Here is a 22,046-nt window from a genome sequence, read left to right on the forward strand (position 1 = left end):
GACATAAACTGTAAATGTAAATTAGTGAGTGCAACAAAGGTGAAATGCAGGAAAGACAATTTTTCAAACAGCAAAAAATTTAGTCGATTACTTAAAATGTGATGGAAATTGACATTTTGAGTTCACCCAACATGTTTTTACAACAAGAAAATCATTTTAAGTCGTGTTACACTTTGTATGCACTTCAAGTTGCTTTTCCATTTCTTAAATTTAAACCATGAGAGATTTTTTTGGCATCTTCTACAGTGTAGTGTTTACTAAATTGCAAATGAAACAAAAAATAAAAAATCCTAAATAAGAATACATCTATAAAATACAATTTAATAACCAAATAGAATGAAACAGGACTTTAAAAAAATCATTTGCATGAAGGCATTGTATGGAGTGTATTCTTTTTTACACCCATGCAGCTATCTTTATTGGTTAAAAAAAGAAAAGAAAAAAAGAAAATTGCTGCTGCCTTGAAACCTGTATATCTGTAAATCTTGTGCTTATTTTGAACAAACATAATAATGATTTCTGCTCTTGTCTGGATTTAAAAATTCCCCTCAAAAATCTTGTGTGTGTGCGTGTGTGTTTACATGCAAGAACTACCAATAAAATCTATTATAATGGAGGGCACATTTTTATGTTCCTTCAGCGTTGTATACACTTCTAAATAGTGAAAGACGGTGTTTCTTGCATTTCCCCCCTTTTTCAGTGTGGCGTTTACTAAGTTGCAAAGAAAGGGGAAAACACACTGGAGTGGCTTGTGGGCAGTGCCTTGGGATCAATGAATGAGAGAGAAAAAGAGAGAGCGAGCGAGGGAGAGTGTGACGTCACGGCGGAGTGAGTTTGGCGTGGAAAGCCAAGTGGATGAAGGAAGTGGAGATCTCCACCCTCCAGCCTCCCCCCTGACACTTGTGCGAAATATTAGCAGGCTTGATTTATTCGGGCCAAGTCGCAGCACAAAGTCACACCTGCGGCCACGATTCAACACTTACCAATCCTCAGCTCGGTGCTGGCCGGTCCACTGCAACAACAAAAAAACTAACAAAAAACATTTTGCGTTTGTTTGGTTTTTTTTTTTTTGGTTCCCTTCACCCGGCCTCCAAACTCGGCGCCTGTTGCGCACCGACCGCAGCCGCCGACAGGTCCTCTTCGCCGGGCTGCCGAGGAGCTGCGAGTCGGTCCGGTTCGCCGGTTGACCGGACCTGGAAGCGGGACGATGCGTCGCCGTGCGTGCTGAGCGTGGACTCATTGTGGGAGTTTGGCGGGGCAACTGCAAGAAACAAGAGCGAGAGCAAGTCAAGTATCAATATAATCTTTTAAAGGGACGTTTTCCAGCCTGAACTTTCATCTTTTGAGCATCCACGATGAGCAAACCTGCCGGCTCAACAAGTGGCTGTTTGGATATTCTCAATGTCAAGTCAAGTAAGTGGCACTTTTCCTTCAGAAAAAAAGATGTTAATTAAGCATAGGAAAATTACAAAAATATATTTGAAAGTACTCCATTTCCATTAGTAGGCTACCTGTTTGTTGCGAAATGAATGTTTTCGGGGAACGAATGCGTCACAGCGCTGTGTTGTGTTCAATAAAGTTTTTTTTTAATTAAAATGGAATGTGCCAATTTTCTGCTACATTGTCCCGAAAAATAAGTTTAGCAATTAGAGCTATTTTAATGTTTTCTTTCTCGTCTTCTCTTAATTTAAACACTTTCAAACGACCGTTTTTAATGTCTTTTGGCCAACATGTTGGACTGTTTTTGCATACACATACAAAAAATATCATTCACAAATTGATTCTAAATTAAATCCCTCTCTCACAGGCCTTGTAATTAATTCCAATTAAATCACAGTAGGATAATTGAAAATTACAATTATATCCACTTATCTCACCGAGATACGCATTGTTAATATCAAATCGTTCTCCTCCATCATCCATAACACTTCTCTAACATTTGTTAACACAATTTAGAATAAAAGAAAATGCCACTATTTTTGTCCCTTGTTGCAATTACGTCAGACAATATAGTCGAATTCATATCGTATTCTGTCCCTGACGTGCACAAAATAGTGAGTTTTTTCTTTTTTCCAAATTAGGAGTGTCAACTTGGCTCGTACTGTTTTTATTTGATTAGCGTTAATAGTTCCCCCTAAAGTTGGTGCATGTAAATCAACCTCACGGGTGCTTACATCACTTTGAAGCCATGCAAGTCAAGTCATTCATCAACAGGTTAAGAACAAAACATATACAACAAACGAAGGCTTTCTAATTGATGATAATCAGCCCTCCCTGGAGTTATTTTTCTTCGCTGCTGCTTATTCCCATGCTACCCTATGGGACGGGTCACTGGTGAAGCAGCGAGCAGGTGGCAAAACGTCAGTGGAAGCCCCCCCAAGACACCCCACCTCTACACACACTTTTTGCTCCCTGTAGGTTTGAATTTAAAAAAAATCGTCACTTTTGTACGCCTTTCCCTATCAAACACGGGAGTCCATTCGCCTCCACTTGATTGGAGTTTGGCGAAACGAGTTGATTGTGGAGGCGCGGTGTCACTGCCTAATCCCGAGGCCAAAAGACCTGCCGGATAAAGCAGCTGTCGAGTCCCATTATGAGGCCGAGTTGGCAGCTTGTCGAGATGCGGCCAGTCAGACCAGTTTCAATGGGACGAAATCATTAAGTTAACACTTTCCCCCCCTAATGTCTGCATTGGGAACCCCCCAATTCAACCCCCCCCCTCCCCCATTGTTTTACAGAGCCCGGTTATGACGCTCGCCCACCTTTATTCTGGAAAAACTGAATTCCCATGGTCGAACGGCCACTGTTGAGAGAGAGACAATCTTAATCAAACGCCCCCCCCCGCCCCAGACCCCCACATCAATGGCATAAATCAAAAGTAATCCGAAAAAAATCCATTGTATAAATGTGACTAATATGAGTATTAGGATTAAACAGTGGAAAAGTAAATAAAGTGATTGAGTGAGATAATAGATTAATAAACGGTAGATAATGTACACTGGAGTCTGTTTATTTTCGACCCCCTCAACAGAGATTTAATGAATTGCAATGCACAAGTATATTATGATATATAGGAATATGACTAATTTACATGCATTAGGATTACATTTTTTTAATTAATGCTGATAGACAGATATTCAGAAAAAGCATAGTGCAAGAAAGGTAAACTCATGTACATATACATACTGCATATACCCCCCCACACACATATATACATATATATATATATATATATATATATATATATATATATTTATATATATATATTTATATATATATATATATATAAACACGTATACATATGACCTAATGAAATTGTGTTTTCTCTATGTAGAAATAAAGTAACTAATGCAAAGTCTTAGAAAGAAAGTAAAGTAAATTAGAAAAACTAATGCAAGGATTAACGTAAGAATGAAAAGGTCACTCAAGTGATGAATCAATGTTAAATTAAAAGCCATTTTGAAGATAGAAGAGGGATAAAATTGTTTAAGGATTTGAGTTGTAAACATTTAAAACTAAACAGAGTACTGACAAATTGACGGATGTTTTTTTTCCCCAACGGCGAATTAATGCAATAAAGTTAATTATAAAGTATAATATGAACTTTTTTAATGCAAGGATGCGAGCAATTGAATTGATGCACTTTTTAATTTAATAGAACAAATAAGGATAATCTATCGGCAATGATTTTTTTTTATGATTACATATTTGAAAAAGAAAATAAAGCGTGTTGACTCAATGAACGACAGAATGGCTGAACCAACAGAAAATTCTAAGTGCATAAACAGCAAAAAGTCCGAAAAAAATCGAGCTCCAAAATTATTTGTTGCTGTATAATTACTTTTTAATTCCCTATTCATATTTGCATTAATGAAGAAAAATGATTTGTTGCTTGAATGAGTTGTTTCCGACCTGACTTTCTAATTTCTGAATTCCCACTGCAGGTCGCATTTTGGACATCCCGTGTAAAGTGTGCGGAGACCGCAGCTCCGGCAAGCACTACGGCGTCTACGCCTGCGACGGTTGCTCGGGCTTCTTCAAGAGGAGCATTCGCCGAAACAGAACTTACGTGTGCAAGTCTGGCTCTCAGGTAGCACCTCCGCTTAATTATGTTACCCTTTTTCCCACCGTGTGCGTCTTTACGAGACATTTTCACCCCGTTACCGCCGTTTCCCAGCTGTACACAAACGCATCGCCCTGTCAGCGTTTAAATAGCTCAACGCGCCAGTGCGTTGTAATTTATCAGGTGTAATCCAATCTAATGTGATGAAAGCGAGGATTCAAGGAGCAGGGGGCGGGATACTACTTAGCCCCCATACACCCCCCCCCCCATGAGGCTGCATTGAGGGGGTCGATAAATGCATGATGATGATGATAGCACCTGGAAATTGGTCTCCTGGGAAGATAATAGTAAGGATAGGAGCGTTGCAGCTATTATATGATAACGTACTTTTCCTTGTGTGTGCGTGCTGTAGGGTGGGTGTCCTGTGGACAAAACTCACAGAAACCAATGCCGGGCGTGTCGCTTGAAAAAGTGCCTGGAAGTCAACATGAATAAAGACGGTAAATATATATGTAAATATTTTTTTTTAAATTAACCATGAGGTCTTCTTTGATTTTATTACGCTAGTCATTTTTAAGATTTTTCACCCCCCAATTTTTTTTGCTTTTACATCAGTAATTATTGTTATATTACCTTTTTTTCAACCTTGTTAGCACAATGCACAAATTGGAAAACAATTTAAAGAATGCCATTTTTATATACTGTTATTACCGCGCTTGTTTCTTATACAGTGGTGTGGCTACTGCCCTGTTGGCCCCCCTCTATGCATGCCACTGCAATCCAGCCCGTTTTGGAGCCCATGTTCAGCTGAATTTGGCTTTGACTTTAAAGTAGAAACTTGAGATACTAGTGTTGCATTGTGGCAGTGATCTTAACTCAGTTCATTTCAAGCAGAAGTCTGATAGCGAAAAAAAAAAAAAAAAAAAGTTTGAAGCTGTTTAATGCCAAAGTTGGGAGTTCACTGTCAAACTTAACATAAAACAAGCACAATTACACACGAAACCAACTGCATAAATTTGCCTTTAAGTCTACTTTAATGCTCAGAGAAAACGGCGAAACGGCTTGGACTGGCGGACGAAAAGCATCTACCATATGTGGAAGTGTTAGAAATCTTTCAATTAATATTTAATTTTATAACACGAATGGTGCAGCAACACATGATGACAGACAGAATAACAAAACTCAGGCAAGTATTCTTTATCCTCTGCAAAAAATGACAGTCAGTCCCTGAAGGTGTGAAACTCTTGTTTATATCTGCATGACTGTATTATAATGCCCTCTAGTGGCCCAGTCATATACATTCATCATGATGCACCAATTCAATCCCTTCCACACTAATTATTTTATAAAGTATAATACTAATTTAGTGTTATTCTCATCAAAAATGATTTTTATCCTACACAAATGATGAAGCCAAGAGGGTGAAACAAATGTTGGACGGTTTTTAAAAACAACATTAGAAGGAATGGCTAACATTTTACAGATTATTTTATTTATTATTTTTTACAGATTTTAGATTATTTTACTTGAATCATTTGGACTTGTGCTGTGCTGTTTCAGCCGTCCAACACGAGAGAGGACCCCGAACGTCCACCATCCGAAAACAGGTGGCCCTTTACTTCCGAGGTCATAAAGAGGTCAACGGGTCTTCGGCGCATTTCCCGGGTTCCTCTCTGCCGGGCCCCCCCTTCTTCACCACAGTCACACAACTGGAGCCGCACACTTTGGATATGAGTACGGTGGCCAGTACGCCAGAAAGGCAGGCCATCGTGGGCCTGGCACAGCCCACCCCTAAGGTAATGTTACCATTGTTACATTTACATGCTAAAATTGATATTCACTCACTGTATCTGGGTTGGGCGAAAGAGAGATGGATAGATGGAAAATGGGGATGTTGTAATAACTTTATAAGGAAAATGACAATATAAAATTGTACTTTTTTTTGTACTATCTTTACAGTAATATGAAGGGTTTATAAACTGGTTAATAATTAGTTCATTAACACCTTACAAAGCCTGAAACAAGTCACTAAATGAGAAAGCGTTTCATGCTGCTTGCCAAATAGTGAGTCTTTATTTAGCCTGCTTGGTCCTACTTTATAATATGAAGGGTTTATAAATAACATTATTTTCAAAACCTTTAGATTTGTTGTGGTTTGGTCTTGGACATTCATTATTATTCACCCTTTAGAAAGCTTTAAGAACAGCAGGAGGGACCTATTTGGCAAATAGTGAGCCCACACACACATTTGTTGACATCTGTTATAATTACTGAACTCAACTCAATTTACTTTAATTGATTTATATTGTTAATACTTTGTTGCAAATATTTCCGGTATGCAAAAACTTACACCATATCTAGTTTAAAGTTTGATGTTGAGTGTAAATTTGTCTTAGTGTTATTATTTACACGATTATAATTTTTTCCAGCAGGGTTAGAAGTTGAAATTCTTGCCCTGATTTAGCCCATAAGAGGCACAAATCCGCCAATTAGATTTCTCACCGCAAATCCGCCGCAAGCAACACTAATCGTCGCTAAAAAGCAGGTGCCGTGGCTTGGAATTTGACCTTTGCCGCGTACAATGAGCCCAACTGTTTCCGAGGCGATGACCGCATCCTCGTTTCTCCCCCGCTGCAGTACCCTCACGAAGTCAGCGCCACCCCCATGTACCTGTACGAGGTGGCCACCGAGTCGGTGTGCGAGTCGGCTGCCCGCCTCCTCTTCATGAGCATCAAGTGGGCCAAAAGTGTGCCCGCCTTCTCCACGCTCCCCTTATCTGACCAGGTACGTTTAACCGCGTGTGACGGGAATTAAGGCAACAAGAGTGGGGTGGGGATTAGAGGAGGCCCAGGGGAGTTCAAACATGATCGCTTTGGTCGACATAAGGCAAAGGAATGGGAAAGGTGGTTTATGGACAAATATGGTAGGACGCAGCACCAACAAATCCAAATTCAAGTCTGCGCTAACACAGACTACTTGACCAGAAAACGCAACTGGTGCAAGTAGATAACATACTCTATCATACAATATCGTTTGTCACAATGTGCCATCTGGAATGTATCGGTCAGCGCCACCGCCCTGCCACTGACGAATTTACTTGTCTTTTTAGTACAGCTATTCAATCCCAGGAATTTATTTATATATTTTTTCAAACATTAAGATTAAAAGAGGGTCCGAAAATGTCTGGCAGTTAATGACAATCATGGGGACACAGATTTTGGTGCTACACCCCTGCGCACACTCTTACCTTTGTGGCTGACCAGTTCCTTCTGCACCGAAGCATTACAGCGGCCTATTTTAAACAAAACAGGTTTACTCAAATGCATCTATTTTCACCCATTATCAAAAAAACATGCAGATTTTCAATATTGAGGCAAAAAAAAAAAAAAAAACGCAGCATGAGGGAGGAGACAATACAATACTTCTCAGACAGTTGAGCATTAATAGATTTGTTCTTTACTTATTTTCAACATAATTGGTTAATTATGTGTAAAAATAACAGTTCAATAGTATCGGTAAAAAAGAAAACATGAAATTGACCATATATAGCAATGCTATCCGGTTAAGGGACACAGTGAGCTGGAGACTATCCCAAATGACGTCGTCAGACGTCTGAAGGTTTTGGACCAAAATGACAAGTATAGCTAAGTGTGAAGCACTTTTAGTTTGGGGGGGTGAGAGAACATCCTGACTTTTTCACTCTTTTCCGGCAAGAGTGCTTCAAATGTGTCGGATTGCAATTTGACGCATTTGTTGTGTAAAGCCTCATCTTCAGCTCACACCATTAGATTTTGCCCTGGGTTTCATCCATCTATGCTCATATGATCACACAAATGCAATATATCAACACCTTCTCCCTTTATTATGGCGCACCTGCAGAATGTGATGTGGTGGCACCAGAAGCCTGCCCAATGGCCTTACAAAGCGTAATCTTCTTTGCAGTTGATTCTGTTGGAGGACGCGTGGAGGGAATTGTTTGTTCTGGGCATCGCGCAGTGGGCTATCCCTGTGGACTCTACGACTCTACTTGCCGTTTCTGGTATGTAATGGAGACACGTTGCGTGAGGCCTTCCCGCGCCTCGCCACCTTCCCCCGTCATAATGCCGTGTCATCAGCAGGGATGAACACCGAAAACACGGAATCCCAGCGGATGAACAAGATCATGTCCGAGATTCAAGCGCTTCAAGAGGTGGTCACCAGGTTCCGACAGATGCGGCTGGACGCCACGGAGTTCGCCTGCTTGAAATGTATCGTGACGTTCAAAGCGGGTGAGAGCCCGGCCTCCGTTGCCATTAGGCCTCGGTTTTAGGCTCCTATTCTAACAGTCCCCTTCTCGTGGAAACAGTACCGACGCAGGGGGGCGCAGAGTTGAGAAATTTCCGTAACGCCAGCGCCATTGCCGCGCTACAGGACGAGGCACAGCTCACACTCAACAGTTACATCCACACCAGGTAAGTATTAGCCAATAATGTACAGACTTCAAGATTTGTTCATATTTTGGGCATTAAGAATTTATATCCCCCCGCGATGAAGGGCGGGGGTTTACTGGATATCAATGTTCTTATCCTGACTGATATTTTGGTTATCGGCTGATACATACATATCAGCTCCTTTAAGGATTTCTTCAACCGCTGTGATGCGTTGCAGGTACCCGACTCAACCGTGCCGTTTCGGCAAGCTGCTGCTGCTTCTGCCATCCCTGCGATCAGTCGGCCCATCCACCATCGAGGAGGTGTTCTTCAAAAAGACCATCGGCAACGTGCCCATCACCAGGCTCCTCTCCGACATGTACAAATCCAGCGACATATGACCTCACCGGTCAACCCGCCTGCTTGGAGAAGAAGAAAACTTGAACATGAGTGCGGGGGACCCCTCGAGACTCACCCAGCAGGCCGTAGAGTTAGCAGAAGCACATCTGTATGAAAGAAAACAAGTTCATCAACTATCCTGTTAACAGGGGCTTAGTTAAAGGATTAGTGTAACCAACCATAATAGATTGACCTATAAAAAAAAAAAAGCACTGGAGTGGACAGAGGAAAGCTACTCATGTATAAATACAGAGGACTAAAGACTCTTGGGAGCAGCTGCCAAGTGACAAAGACATGTTCTATATGAAAATAACTGCAAGTGTCTGCGAGACCAATGAGCTTGATGACCAATTTAATATTTTATTGCTGTGTTCAATCCCAGTGGAGGAAACCAAAAAGCAAACAAAAAAAAACAAAAAACAAAAAAAAAAAAAAGACTCACGAGTATGGGCTATGTCATTCAGATTCCCCACCCCCTCCTCATCCGGTGTCGAAATCAAACGCACCCAGCAATGGAGAGGAAATGACTACTGTGGCAAAGGAGGGGGGTTCGCAATGGACATGCAGCTCAAGATGGTGTGTGTATTTAAGTGTTTGTATCCAGGCGCAACATTAAAATGTTTAGGTCAACTTAAAAGTTAGACACTAACATGGATTTAAAAAAAATAAAAAATTCAGCACTTGAGGAGCTGTTTTGTGGAATATCATGGTGATTTACTCTGTTGTTAATCCTTGGGAGTTATAACTATTTAGAGGTGAAACCATATGAATAAAAGACACTGAATTACATTTTTTTTTCATGTTTTTTTCTCAAAAGAAATCTAGTGTGCTGCCACACTGATCGTTTTCCTATTTTTATTTATTTTATTTTTTGAAAGCGGTACAGTATTACATTCGTATTATTATTAGTAGTTCACATGTATGCAGACCAAGGTTATAAGAGTTAACGAAATACACTAAAATAGAGAAAACGATTTCATTTACTAAATGAGTGCTGTTAAAAAATTATATAACTAAAATTACATTTTATGTTTACAAAATTGACCAAAACTAACAACAATTATAGCAAAATATTGTCGTTTTTGTCTGTCCATTAATTTTCTAATACAGCAGCTGTCCTGTGAAAAACACTTGTGTACAATTTTGGGAAAAAAAAATAATTTTCACATTAATGGGATGACCGTAACGCAGAAAGACAATTCACGTAAAAATAAGAAAATTGAAAAAAATGGACATAAGTGTTTTTCACATGACAGCGACGATATATAAAAAAACTAAAACTAATACTAAAACTAAACATTTTCCCCCCAAAAAACAAACCTGCTCTAAAAACTAACTGAACTTTAAAAAATAAGTTTAAACAAGAAAAACAAACAAACAAAAAAAAAAGCTTTCAAAAATGTTTGCAGTATATGTTTTTCTCATGACAGTCAAGTAATTCTGTGTTTTTGGCCCATTACATTTCTTCATGCACATTTTGGAAAGTAGGCAAATAGAAAAAAAAAAAATGTTGCACGCACATATGTAGTAGATATTTCATCTATTTTATTGGAAAAATCTTCAAAATAAACAAAAAAAATGGCACAGCAGTATATAAATCTCAAAACGCGTAAATAGCCAGTAGAAATACTGCCGTTCCCTCTGTGTAAATTGACTTCCTAGAAAAGCAATGGTGATAACAGGGCAAGTGCTGGTAGCTGGACACACACACACGCACACATACACACACACACACACAAACAAACAAACAAACACAAACACATGCTTCCTTTTTTGTGTGGGGTGGGTCAAACACGTTCTTTAAATTTCAGGGCCCACTAATGTGCGACATGCCAATAATGACTATACAATGGAGTCGGCTGTGGGTTTTACGACGTAAATGAATATTTTCAAGACATAGCTAACTATAAATACAATTATACACCCCATGTTAGTGGCATTTCCAGACATCGAGTGACCACGTGATGCTGCGAACATTCTTTGCGATTAAAAGGGGAAAATAAAAAGTGGAGGGAGGAGGTAACTGAAAGGGACAGGTGTGTGTACATATACATACATATATATATACATATATATATACACATATATATATATACACACTTGGGGATGGGCGTGGTGGTCTGGGGGGTTTATCTTTGATTTTTTTTTTTTTTTCCCAATTGTCTGAGAAGAACCAGAAGCAGTGAAGAGGGGTAGCGTGAGCACTTTGGGTTGGGTGGTCCAAGCTCGGCTGAGCGGGCGGGCCAAGTCCGATGAGGGCGGGCGGGCAAGTTGGTTGGCTGCGCCATCTCTCTCTCTCTTTATTTTTAATTTTTTTTTTTTTCTTTTTTAAGCTTGTCTGACTTTGGACGGAGTGTAGTGCTTGTCCACAGACTCATCCTGTAGAAACATGTGCAGGCATTTTTCGTTCTGGGCCAGAGGGTGACCGGCCACTCTGAAAACACACACATGACCACAAGAGGCTTCAATGCACATGTACACAACAGAAAAGGAGAAGCCAGTTTGCGAGTCATGCTGTATGTGTGATGCTTTTCATAATTCAATGAGCACAATAAAGCTGATTTAATTACTGCGACACCTTGATTTATGAGTGCTCCAATGTTAGCCTTTCTTGTCATACGGGGGAAAAAAAGTGACCCAAAAATGACCCCACTCAGCCTCAGAGCCGCAGGTTGCGGAGCTCTGCACTAGTCCTTTTTTTGGAAAACCATTCTAGTGTGGTTGGAAAATGGTGATTGAATTGGTGATTGACCCTAACGATCGTTAAATATGATTTGGGGAAAATCAATTTGTCATCATGCCTCTTCCATTAAAATTTGGAGGGACGCGTTCTTTTCTAAAGCCACTCTGACATGAGGCTTGACTCAGCGTCCCTGTGGATGACGCACAAGGGCTTATACAAGAAAATATGCCGTGCACCTGAGACCCAGGAGGGTGATGCCATTATGCGTTCGCATCTTAAACTGAAATGGGAAATAGTCAAGCCAAATTACAAGCGTCAAATATCGGGGCTGGAACAAGTTTGCCGGAAAAGGAAATGGGGACCAATGTGTGGCTCCTCGCTAGTTTTCAGAGACAATCAAGCTGCCAAAAGATATCCTCTTCACAATGCTCTCAATCACTTAAAGCAGCCGGCTGGGATGAAGTCTCGGAACAATGATATCATTAACAGCAGCGTTTTGTTGCCTGGAATGCATGCAACAACATTTTAACTACCCACACGTTGTTAAAATTAAAAAAAAAAAAACATTTACGGTTTTAAAATTTCTTGGCACACTTGACGTTCAAACCGAAACATTGATACATTTGCACAGGAAACAAAGATAACGACCAAGTCTGCAATCAGAACAAGTAATTACAACGGCACCGTAACTTTTATTGTTTGGCAGCTGAGAAAAAAAAAAAAAGGACGCACCGGACCACGTGCAAACACACGCTGTAATTTGAGTTGCAATTATCATAAATTAAACATCACAAACGAATCAAATGTGTGGAAAATAACGTGCTTTGTTAGGTAATTAGAAATGACAATTAAAAGAAGACTGTGCACGTCGGTCTGTGTGCGCTAAGAACACGAGTGAAAAAAATTGAAGAAACTTGTCGCAAAGTGCTTTGTTTTATGTTCTCACGCTTTCAAAACAATGTTGTCAAGAAGGCCGAAACTCCATGTATTCACAAAGAAAGAGGCTTCAAGCTGTTTATTGCGTCTCCCAGCTGCACGTTGTGGATTTAAAACAACCACATAACTACTCGACTCTTCTAGCTTAGTGCTAACACATAACGGGAAATGCCATTCACATGCTAATATCAAGCAACCGATTTGAACATAAACGGTGGAGCAATACATGTAAACGGGTAACATCGCAATACTCATTCTTTATCCTCTGGAAAAACAATGTTCGCGCGGCACACTATTTACAGTATATCCGTGTGTCTGCATTATACGGCCCCAGGTGGCCAAGGCACACAGAACACAAGGAACAGCACATGATGTTCGTGCTGTGTCCATTCAACTTGGGTTAAAAAAAAAAATCATATGGGTCCGGCCCTAGTTCCGAGCGTGGTCAATGAATGAATTAAACTTGTATCTCAAGAAACCATTGTACAGCGCAAACTGAGATGCATGCAGTCTACCCTCCATGTTTGTTGTGTGTCATGGGGGAAAAATAAAATGACGTGATGATGTCACATTGGCACGAACTATCTTTTTACACTTGTATGACAATCATGTTACTTGAAACATTGCCTGTACGCAGACAACTGTTTTAATTTTTTTTTTTAATTTCTATTTCCACTTGGAAGTATAAAGTGAAGTCTGAGCTGATACGGCTTACTTGTTTAGAAACTGCTCCAGCCCTTGTCTCCTCTCCTCTATGAAAGAGTCATCAAATATCCCATCGTCCCCTCGGAAGGGCAGCTGGCGGATCAGAGCTTTTCCCGGGAGAGGTGGCACAACAACCTGAGAGACAAGAGTGCCCCGGGAAAATTAGTAGCAGCACTTAAATGGGCACAAAGACAACAAACGTTTCATTCAATGTACTCTCTGTAAATCAATTTCAGGGGCGCTTGCGTGGAGGTGAGGCGCTCTAAACATTCTGAAGGCTAAAAACCAAACACAAATTTGCATTCATGGTCTAGGCTGCAAAAATGTAAATAGGGGCCATGCCCTCACCTTGCTCTCCCTTTCCAGCTCCGCCCTGAGCCACTCAAAGTCACTGTAGCGCCTCCGTACACTCGACTCCTTCAGCTTGAAGATTGGAAGGTTAGTCTGATGGGGGAAGAAATGCAAAAAGGATTTCAGTGAACACGAAAATAAATGGAAAGGGTTCAAAAGGAGACAATCCTTTCGCGATTCCAGACTGCTGGTACATCTCCAAAGCATGACACCGTAGAAACAAACAACACTTCCATGTGTTAAGGGCAACATGTTTATGATCGCATTTTGTTGTATTCGTTCATTCATGACTCTTTTCAGGTATGTGTTAGACACCATTCTCACCACACTAAGATGTGACTAGAAGTCAACTCTTCACATCTAATGAGGCAGGAGTGGCTTCCAATTTGTTTGTGATGAAGAAGGTACACCGCACACCAAGGTTACAATAGTTGATTTTCATCTTCTATTTTGTACCTGTAGAAGAATTGTTTTGAGTCTCTCATCTCTTGTCCCCCATAAAGAATGTGTCAGGTGTGTCAAATAAAATTTAAAAAAAAAAAAAAAAAAAAAAGCATGTTTCAAAGTATTAGGTCACATAATGGTTCACTTTAAAGATTGTTTGAGGACAACTCAGGTGGGGGTTAATAGAGCATAAAGTTCAGAAAGAGTGTTTTTTTTCGTGTTCACTGAAATCCTTTGACAAACGACCAATTCTGATCTATTCCACTGCAAAAAAAACACACGAGCTAGTTGACATTGTCCCAAGTGGGTGAACAAAAGTGATTTTATTTTTGTGTGTTGTGGGTTTAAGAAAAAAAAAAAAAAAAAAGATGGACAAAATAAAGACTTTCGATAGTACTGGAACTGGCCTCCAGGAGACAAAAATCACTTATGTTTCGCTCACCAAGGTCTTCCCGCACTCAGACTGTTTTGCCATTTTTTTGCATGTGCGCTAGGGCGCCGGCGACGCTCGCATAATCTCCCCCGTTGCTGTTGACGAGCACTCGAGAGCGACGCTCTCGTTTGAAAGAGGGGAGATGTTTCGACATTGACAGGGAACACAGGCTCAAACAGCAAATTGCAGCACAATGCCAAACCTATTCACAAGTCCTGACAGCACATGGCCATCCCGTGACAATGCACCAACGAGGAGGGGCTGAATGAGAATTTTCAATAGCGGGCCGCATTTACAGAAGGTCAGAATTTACTGAAGCGCCACAATGGCGAAGCAATTGAGCAAGTCGGTGCAGCAGAAGTTCAGATCTGAACAGCGCACTGATCAATAGGCAGATGTCTACAACAATGTGCAGTAATGGGCATGGAGTTAACTACAAGGCTGAGAAAATGGCCGCACAATAGGGGTGAAAAAAAAGTGAAAAGAGCTCGGAAGCTTCATCTGAACTGCACTGGACTAACTAATTTAGGAGGAAGGGAGAGCGGAAACATCCCGAGAGCTGAACGGATGAAGGCGAAACACCGACTGCTCTGAAGAACATGGACCGTTCCAGAAAGATGGGAGAGCTGTGGTCAGGGCAGACCAGCCTGTTACCAGCTAAACTCCTGATTCTCCATTTTGTACGTTTCTATCTATAATCTATAAGAGCATGATGGGGAGAAAATGGCCAAGACTAAAGGCTGTGACTAAATGCACTATAATTTGTCTTTCAATGTGAGTGTCATTTAAATGACATTTGTATATCCGTTTTACAGAATTTTAGATGCACGAGTTCTCATTTTTCGGTGACTCCATTGACTCGTACAGTACAACTTTTGTTTATGCTGGAGCTACAAGCACCGCTGTCCGTTAACTAGTCAACCAACAACTGACACTTAAATGAGTTGAATGGAATTTAAGTCAAATTGTCTCTTGTGGAACTGGACTAAAGTGGATATTGTGTCTTTAAACGTTTCAATTCGCCCGGCAAGCAGAGATTTGGAATTCAGAAGGGCTGTGCAAGCATAGTGAGAACATGCAAACCCTGCTTTACTCAGAAAGGCTTGAGTTGCGATTTGAACTCCTAATCTTCTTGTTGTGAATACAACTGTGCTAAAGTCCCCGGTGAGAAAAACCGAGCCAAAGTGACGCGCTTGGCAAAAAAAACCGCGTCTTTATTTAAGACTTCTCCCTTTGCATCTCCCGTCAGGTTCTTCCAGGTAAAGTTGTCAATGAGTCAGCCCCCCCCCCCCATCCCTCACTCCGCCTCTTTCTCAGGTCACAGGAGAAGTGGATTAGTTTAGCTTTATTGCCCCACTACTCTGGCATTAACTCCACTCGCCTGTCCCTGCTGCGTAATGTTACCTCACAGCGAGGAGCGCCGCAAAGTTAATCCCCAGCACAACAGATCACAGTTACAGGTAATCTGCCACCGCCGTGACTCTAATCCCATCATGTGCACACTGGAAAACACTTAACTGAGCACAAAACGCGCACATACACTGACGTATTAAGAAGTACGGTTGTGTGTGAGGTGTTGCGTAATGGTTTGGCCAATTACATATTTAATAATTTGGAGCTTTTGAAACGTTTTGGACGCGCTCACATGAAACGTTGAATCCGGTCAAGTGGTCTCGAGACGATAAAACCGTGCGACGAGGGCTCAAGAAAAGAAAAGTCGCCTGGCCTTGAAATCCTCTCGCCCTCGCAAACCCTGTGATTAAGAGATTGCTCCGGCAGGACAAGGGGAGGAACGCAAACGACAAAAGTGAAAAGTGAGAGGTCTCACTCACCCAAAAGGAGGGGGTGCGTGAGAGTCCTCAGAGTCAAAGATCAGGTTTCCTCAGCTTCTGTTCTCTCGGCAAGCCTCGATTTACTGGCCCTTGTGCCCACTTTGACATGGGAGCAGCTTTAACCTGCTGAGGTGTGTAATTGTCTAAAAGGCACACTCACCAATCTGGCATTTGCGCTTGTTAAAGTTTTTAGGGCAGGTTTCGACATTTGAAAGTAATCTGTAATCAATTAAGTAATCAGGAACCTTGACCCGTGAACGTCTTGTCAACCAATCGGAGAAGCGGTTTCCCCCCCAAATAGTAGATAAAGTGAGAGGGTCGATGAGAAACTTGAGAAATAACGAAGCTGTTTTACTCTAACTTGAGGAGGTTTTTGGGGCAGATTTTCTGTCGGCGATACCACCCAAAAAAATCCCCAAAAAAGGCCATTTCCCCCTCCAACACAATTTCTCCAGAACCCTTTGTCCGACTTTTAAAGTTCTTAGTGCATTGTACTGAGGCTGAAGTGGCCATTCCAACCAGACTCAGCATTTTGATAAGACTGTCAATTTTAGGAAATCTCATTATTTTGCTAATAAATATGCACGTGGGGCATTGTGCATAGTAAAAGCCTACGTGAAAGAGAGAACATGGCATAAAGCTACCCTCTTCAAAACGGGCCGCCTAGCTTCACCTTCCATTATGCGGCAATTTATGCTCCATAGGAAGAGAGGGAGACATAATGTGTAAGACACAATATCTTAGCTTCATTGAAAATGGCAGAAGCCTTTAAAAACAGCCGCGGACAAAGATCACTCATCTCCTGAGAGAAGAGTTCAAGACCACCACGCATTAGCTTTTAGCAGGATAGATCAAGTCAAGTTGGAGAGTGTGCATCCTAAAGCTCGCCCCCTCCCGCACCCCTTACTCCCCCAACCCCAGCCCCCTTTTCACAATAATGGCATTAAAAATGGCAACATAATACCATCTCATTGCATCATACTCTGAAATGGTGAAAGAAGAGGCTGGGAACAAAAGCTTTGGGGTGACGGGTCTTTTGCTCTCGTCTTGCCGTGTACTCTCTCTCTCTCTCTCTCTCTCTCTCGCTCGCCGGCCCCTACGCTCTGACAGTCTATCTACTCGCTCGCTGGCAAAAAGCTGCTTTGTTACCATAGTATCAACTCCCACTTTTGATACTGTCATCTCAAGTAGGATATGGTAGCCTTGATACAATATGTTCCCCATTTCCATTAAAATAGTTGTCCAAGAGGATGCTGTAGACTTTGGATTACACTTGACTGTGCCTGACAAGCACGCCCACCCCGCCCCACCCCTCCTGCTGCTCACACCCACCCACCCAATTGCTACTCATTTTTATTAATGGCCAAAGTCCCCCCCCGCCCAAATTGAAGCCAGAAAGAAACCGAGGGCGAAGCTAAGGGAGTACAAAAGAGGAGGGGAAGAGGACGAGAAGTATAAGAAGCCTTTTATGTGGTCCTATCTATAAACAAAGTAAGATCCCCAAGTTCAGCGTTCTCAATGTGACCTCCTAAAATCAAGGGAAGCGGGGCGAAAAGACGACAATCTAATAATGTCATCATCACAGTATTATCAAATATTAAGGCTATGGAACAGGAAGTCTGTTTATAAAATCACTCGTTTCCACGTTAGCATTAAGACCAGCGACATAAGTAGGAACAATGGGAAATAAAATCAATGCTAATTGCAATTAACCCATCGATGGTGTTTTCCATTATATGTTAGCATTCAGCTACCAAACTTTTTATTATATGGATTGGATGGTTTAAATATACAGTGTTTAATCCTCTTTTGATTTCAGTGTCTGCTATACAGTGAACTTCAACTGGGAGTGACAAACAACTGGAAGCAAGCACGCTCTGCTTCTTATTTGAAGAATAGTGCAAGCGAGCCTTCTTATTTTTGTTTGCTCGAAGTGATATTATGCATAAGTCTCTCATTTTCGTGACGGCAAGAGAACATGGGAACAGGTGTTTTTAAGTTTCCAACTTTAAAGTGTGTTTTGATATATTTAAAATGTGTTCAAAATATGTGTGAGTGGTATAACCTACATAATGTATTTTCAACTATTATTGTCGTAACCCCCACTATAGATGGGGGTTCACTGTAATGGTAAATATTTCTAATATTAAGCAAGAATGATTTTGGAGTTTGTTTGATCTTAAATATTCATAAAATGCCCACCTTTGTCACACAACACAGAGGGAAAAAGGATCCAAACAGGCTTTGTCGTCCTAAAAGACACTCTGTGGGTCCCTTGGGCATTTCAGATTTTAATTACAAGCTAAAACAAATGGATTTGAATGAGAACAAAAGTCGACTTCTTCAACAAGACCCTCGACATTACAAGTCCGCTCAAGAAAAATGAGATATCCGTCTCCTTTCAGCATCGAGTTAGCTTTCATCTCTGGGAGTGAAAGAGGGCGGATTGATCCCATTGATTTGAATACGAACGTAAAGCCTGCCTGTCAACAAGTGACTGCGCAGGCTGACTCGGAGAGAGCCAGTGCAAATAACTGGCCTCCGGTAAAGGGGGGTGCGTGGTGGTGGTGGTGGGGGGGAACAAAAAACAAAAACAAACAAAAAAAAAAACCTTGTGATTCACCACCATCGCTCAACCTTCACCAGCTGGTCTGCATGAAAATCACTGAACAACTCTGTGTGGACTATCATTTCATAGTGAAAGTAAGTCCTTGATCTTGTGTTTACGTTATGCAGTCATTTGTCCATTAAGCCAGCAGTTATCGGCAGAACTGCGTAAGCTCACCGCGAATCAGGCGAGTGACTGCATAGAGAATGAAATGGAATAAGTGGAAACAGGATCAAGGCTGCTGAAGGGGGGTGGCTTTATACCCTTCCGTGGATTTTGAGGGTGTATGGCCGGGCAGTTAACGCTGCAGCTCCCCCCCGACATGCCTAGCCCATTTCATTCTTTCCCCTCTCAATGAGGGGATTAAGAAGACTCTCTCAGCGACCACAAGGGCTCTCTCGATTTTGGGTGGAACGTGGGACAGCAGTGGGAACTCCAGGCATGGCAAATGAGCTGTGAGCTACCCTTCCCCACACACACACAAAAAAAAAATCCAATCTTTATCTATATGTATTTTAGGGCCAGGTATATTGTGAGCAACAATGTGACCAAAAATCAATGAAAGATTTACTAATAGTTTACCATTCGGAAGATGAAGTATTTCAAAAAGATTCTGAAGATGGGACATGAAGCCAAATTGACACCAGATTCGTTGAGGCGCGAGCGATGTGCCGCTTCATCTGTGTTCTTATGTAAAGCGGGGTCACACGGGGCCACGAGGTGCATAAGAACGCTGATTACACGCATATGCTAATGAAACCACGGTAATCAAGTACAGTAGCCCCGTGTTCAACTCTGACGCCTGGAGACTGCTTCGCTTCCCTCGCCTCACATCTTTAAGTTGCAGCTAGCCAAATAATGTCTCAAGACGGTTAACCATTCTAAGCCGCAAACTACACAGGCGTTAGTCAACCAAAATGAAATTTTGGAGATAACTGATGGGGCTATGAGATAAGCCCAGAAACTGGCTGACAAGTTTCACCCACTTTTGGGTGGGATGTGGACAGCTTGTAAAAAATTACATGTATTTGTATTCAGATTTTTTTTAATTTTTTTTTCAGAACAGTAGTGAGTTGTACCAAGTTCCCACAACGAACATAAAATATTGGGAGAGCATCATGTTCCTCATTTGTGCTGTAGTCACTAGCTACTATGTAAACAAATACAGTGTAGCTCAGCCTTTGGCAAGCAGACATAGCTAGTATTATACTTTCAGTGGTATGTCAAACTCATTTGAAACCGTGTCTATTAATGTAACATACTGTACGTATATTTTATGAGAATATTATTGAACAAGGAAAATAATTATTTTCTTAACGTCCATAAAATGGGGCGCAACTTTACAACTACAGTCGAGAAGCACTGAATGTTTATTTTGCCCTGTGTTTTCACCTAAACACGTCTGCTTTTGTGTAATGAATTAAACAAATAAATACAGTCCCTTACCAAAGCTAATTTGATGGAAGGCCAGAGGGAAGTGGTAATCTACAATGGTCAATTTCAAATTTATGGCATATGATGGTGCTAATAGGCAGTCTGTAATATTACAACCTTTACAAATAAGTATAAGAAATGTTTAAAACTGAAGCCCAATGTGACTCGGGGTCCGTGTTTCGCAAATGTTAGACTGTAACAGCTTTCACAACACAATGCTGTCTGTCACATTTACGTGCTTGTATAAGCCAGTTGCTGCACAAGCCGTTACAATTGCAGCATGAGGCAGGACACGTCTTTTACTCGATCATCAGCTTGTTTAGCAAAGGATTGTGGGAGCTTCTCTGCAGACAGAGGCCCTCTACTCCCCTGCAATGTCCTCAGCAGGGGGAGGAAGGAAATGCCTTGGAGAGAGGTGAGCCAGAGGATCAGCGTGCATCCTGTCTGCTTGAGCTGACTGTGCACCTCCCATTCCCTTGACCACATCTTACGCCATAAGGCAAGCAAATGGTTGCAAGAGAATATTTAGCCAAGAGAAGACTCATTCAAACAACCCAGCACAAAAGCCACAGCTCACATCAATACGATTAAAGTGGAAAGGACATGGGGGATTATTTGAGTGTACAAACAATCTGTTGGTCATGAGTTTGATGGTCATTTGCCGATCACGGGGTGTGGCTATTTTCGGGGAAAAAAATGAGGGCTTCAACTTTACTAGTGACTGGTCAGTTTCTTGCAAATTTACAATTGGGGGTAGTTACTCTCAAAACTTTACTACTCTTGCAGGTGCACTCTCAATTAATGTTGTGCTCACTTGATAGAAACAAATGAACCGTCAAATCGAAGTGACTAGTACCTCGGTTGATAGAAAGTCACCAAACTTTGCGTCACATTATCAAAGGCATCATCACATGCTAACTAGCTAAACGTTGGTAGCTTGTTCTGACGGATGTTGCGGACCCTGTCAGCCAACTGTTTTCACTCATATTGATTTAGTCGGTATTGCTTGTAAGAAATACTTAATCAAAGCTACATATTCACATTATGCACGTTATTGCGTCACAATGTCACCCACCAATATCCTGTATTTGTGGACTAAGGTTAGGTAAATAGCCCAGATGCTAACAGTATTAGCAACTGATGATGAAAGCTCACCTTCAGTCTGACTTCGTACGTCGTGTGTCTGCCTCTTCCCACACCGATGGTCTCGGGATTGCTCACGTCAATCTCTAGAAAGTTACTTGGTGGCCCATACGCGTCGTTTAGGTTCTGAGGCTTGGTAAAAAGCCTTCTTGTATCAGCTATGGTGTCAGCCATTTCTAACCCTGCGCTTTATCGAAGCTAGCTGTAGCGTCAAGCGAACCTGAAAACTATTATGTACGTTCCGGTAACGGCCTTCACAATAAAACACAGGATAAACGCGTGGTTGTGTGTAAATAAATGTATAACACATTTAAAAGTTTGGAATACGCGATTTAAATGATTGTGTTTAATTTAAATGGCTAAACGTTACATAAATCTAGCTTGAAAACCACATTTAGACATTTTCACCCTCGTTTCCGGAGTTGACTTGTCTCTTACTTTGAAAGCTTGAACATTAAAAGCACTACTTCCGATCAGCTGAGCTTCAGCTGACTGTTGCCCGACCACCTGCATCCCGTTTTTTGTTTACAACCTGGCAATTTGGCAGTTGTCATACCACAAACATAAATACACTACGCTTTATACAGTTGGGCATTGTGCAGTACG

At 41.4% G+C, this 22,046-nt stretch overlaps 2 protein-coding genes across 4 annotated transcripts; one reads left to right on the top strand and one right to left on the bottom strand.

Moving 5' to 3' along the window:
- Window positions 1–876: 876 nt before the first annotated feature.
- nr2e1 (nuclear receptor subfamily 2, group E, member 1) lies at window positions 877–9,654 on the top strand. 2 transcript variants are annotated; one of them, XM_086017939.1, is made up of 9 exons: window positions 877–1,413; window positions 3,945–4,090; window positions 4,476–4,563; window positions 5,624–5,859; window positions 6,701–6,847; window positions 8,006–8,102; window positions 8,179–8,331; window positions 8,409–8,514; window positions 8,711–9,654. In XM_086017939.1, exons 1-9 carry the CDS (start codon window positions 1,356–1,358, stop codon window positions 8,871–8,873), a joined length of 1,194 nt encoding a protein of 397 aa, XP_085874065.1. In that variant the 5' UTR covers window positions 877–1,355; the 3' UTR covers window positions 8,874–9,654. The 2 variants fall into 2 exon arrangements, with proteins under 2 accessions (XP_085874065.1, XP_085874066.1); XM_086017940.1 differs by having other exon boundaries at window positions 878–1,413; window positions 8,182–8,331.
- snx3 (sorting nexin 3) lies at window positions 7,482–21,660 on the bottom strand. Of its 2 annotated transcripts, none has more exons than XM_086017947.1 (4): window positions 21,453–21,660; window positions 13,544–13,639; window positions 13,206–13,330; window positions 7,482–8,978 (listed from the first exon to the last, which is right to left on the bottom strand). In XM_086017947.1, exons 1-4 carry the CDS (start codon window positions 21,612–21,614, stop codon window positions 8,876–8,878), a joined length of 486 nt encoding a protein of 161 aa, XP_085874073.1. In that variant the 5' UTR covers window positions 21,615–21,660; the 3' UTR covers window positions 7,482–8,875. The 2 variants fall into 2 exon arrangements, with proteins under 2 accessions (XP_085874073.1, XP_085874072.1); XM_086017946.1 differs by lacking the exon at window positions 7,482–8,978 and adding an exon at window positions 10,395–11,305.
- Between the last annotated feature and the right edge of the window lie 386 nt (window positions 21,661–22,046).

The sequence above is a fragment of the Filicampus tigris genome, chromosome 20 (assembly GCF_054856515.1).
Source record: "Filicampus tigris isolate MCC_2025a chromosome 20, RoL_Ftig_1.0, whole genome shotgun sequence".
Taxonomy (NCBI): Eukaryota; Metazoa; Chordata; class Actinopteri; order Syngnathiformes; family Syngnathidae; genus Filicampus; species Filicampus tigris.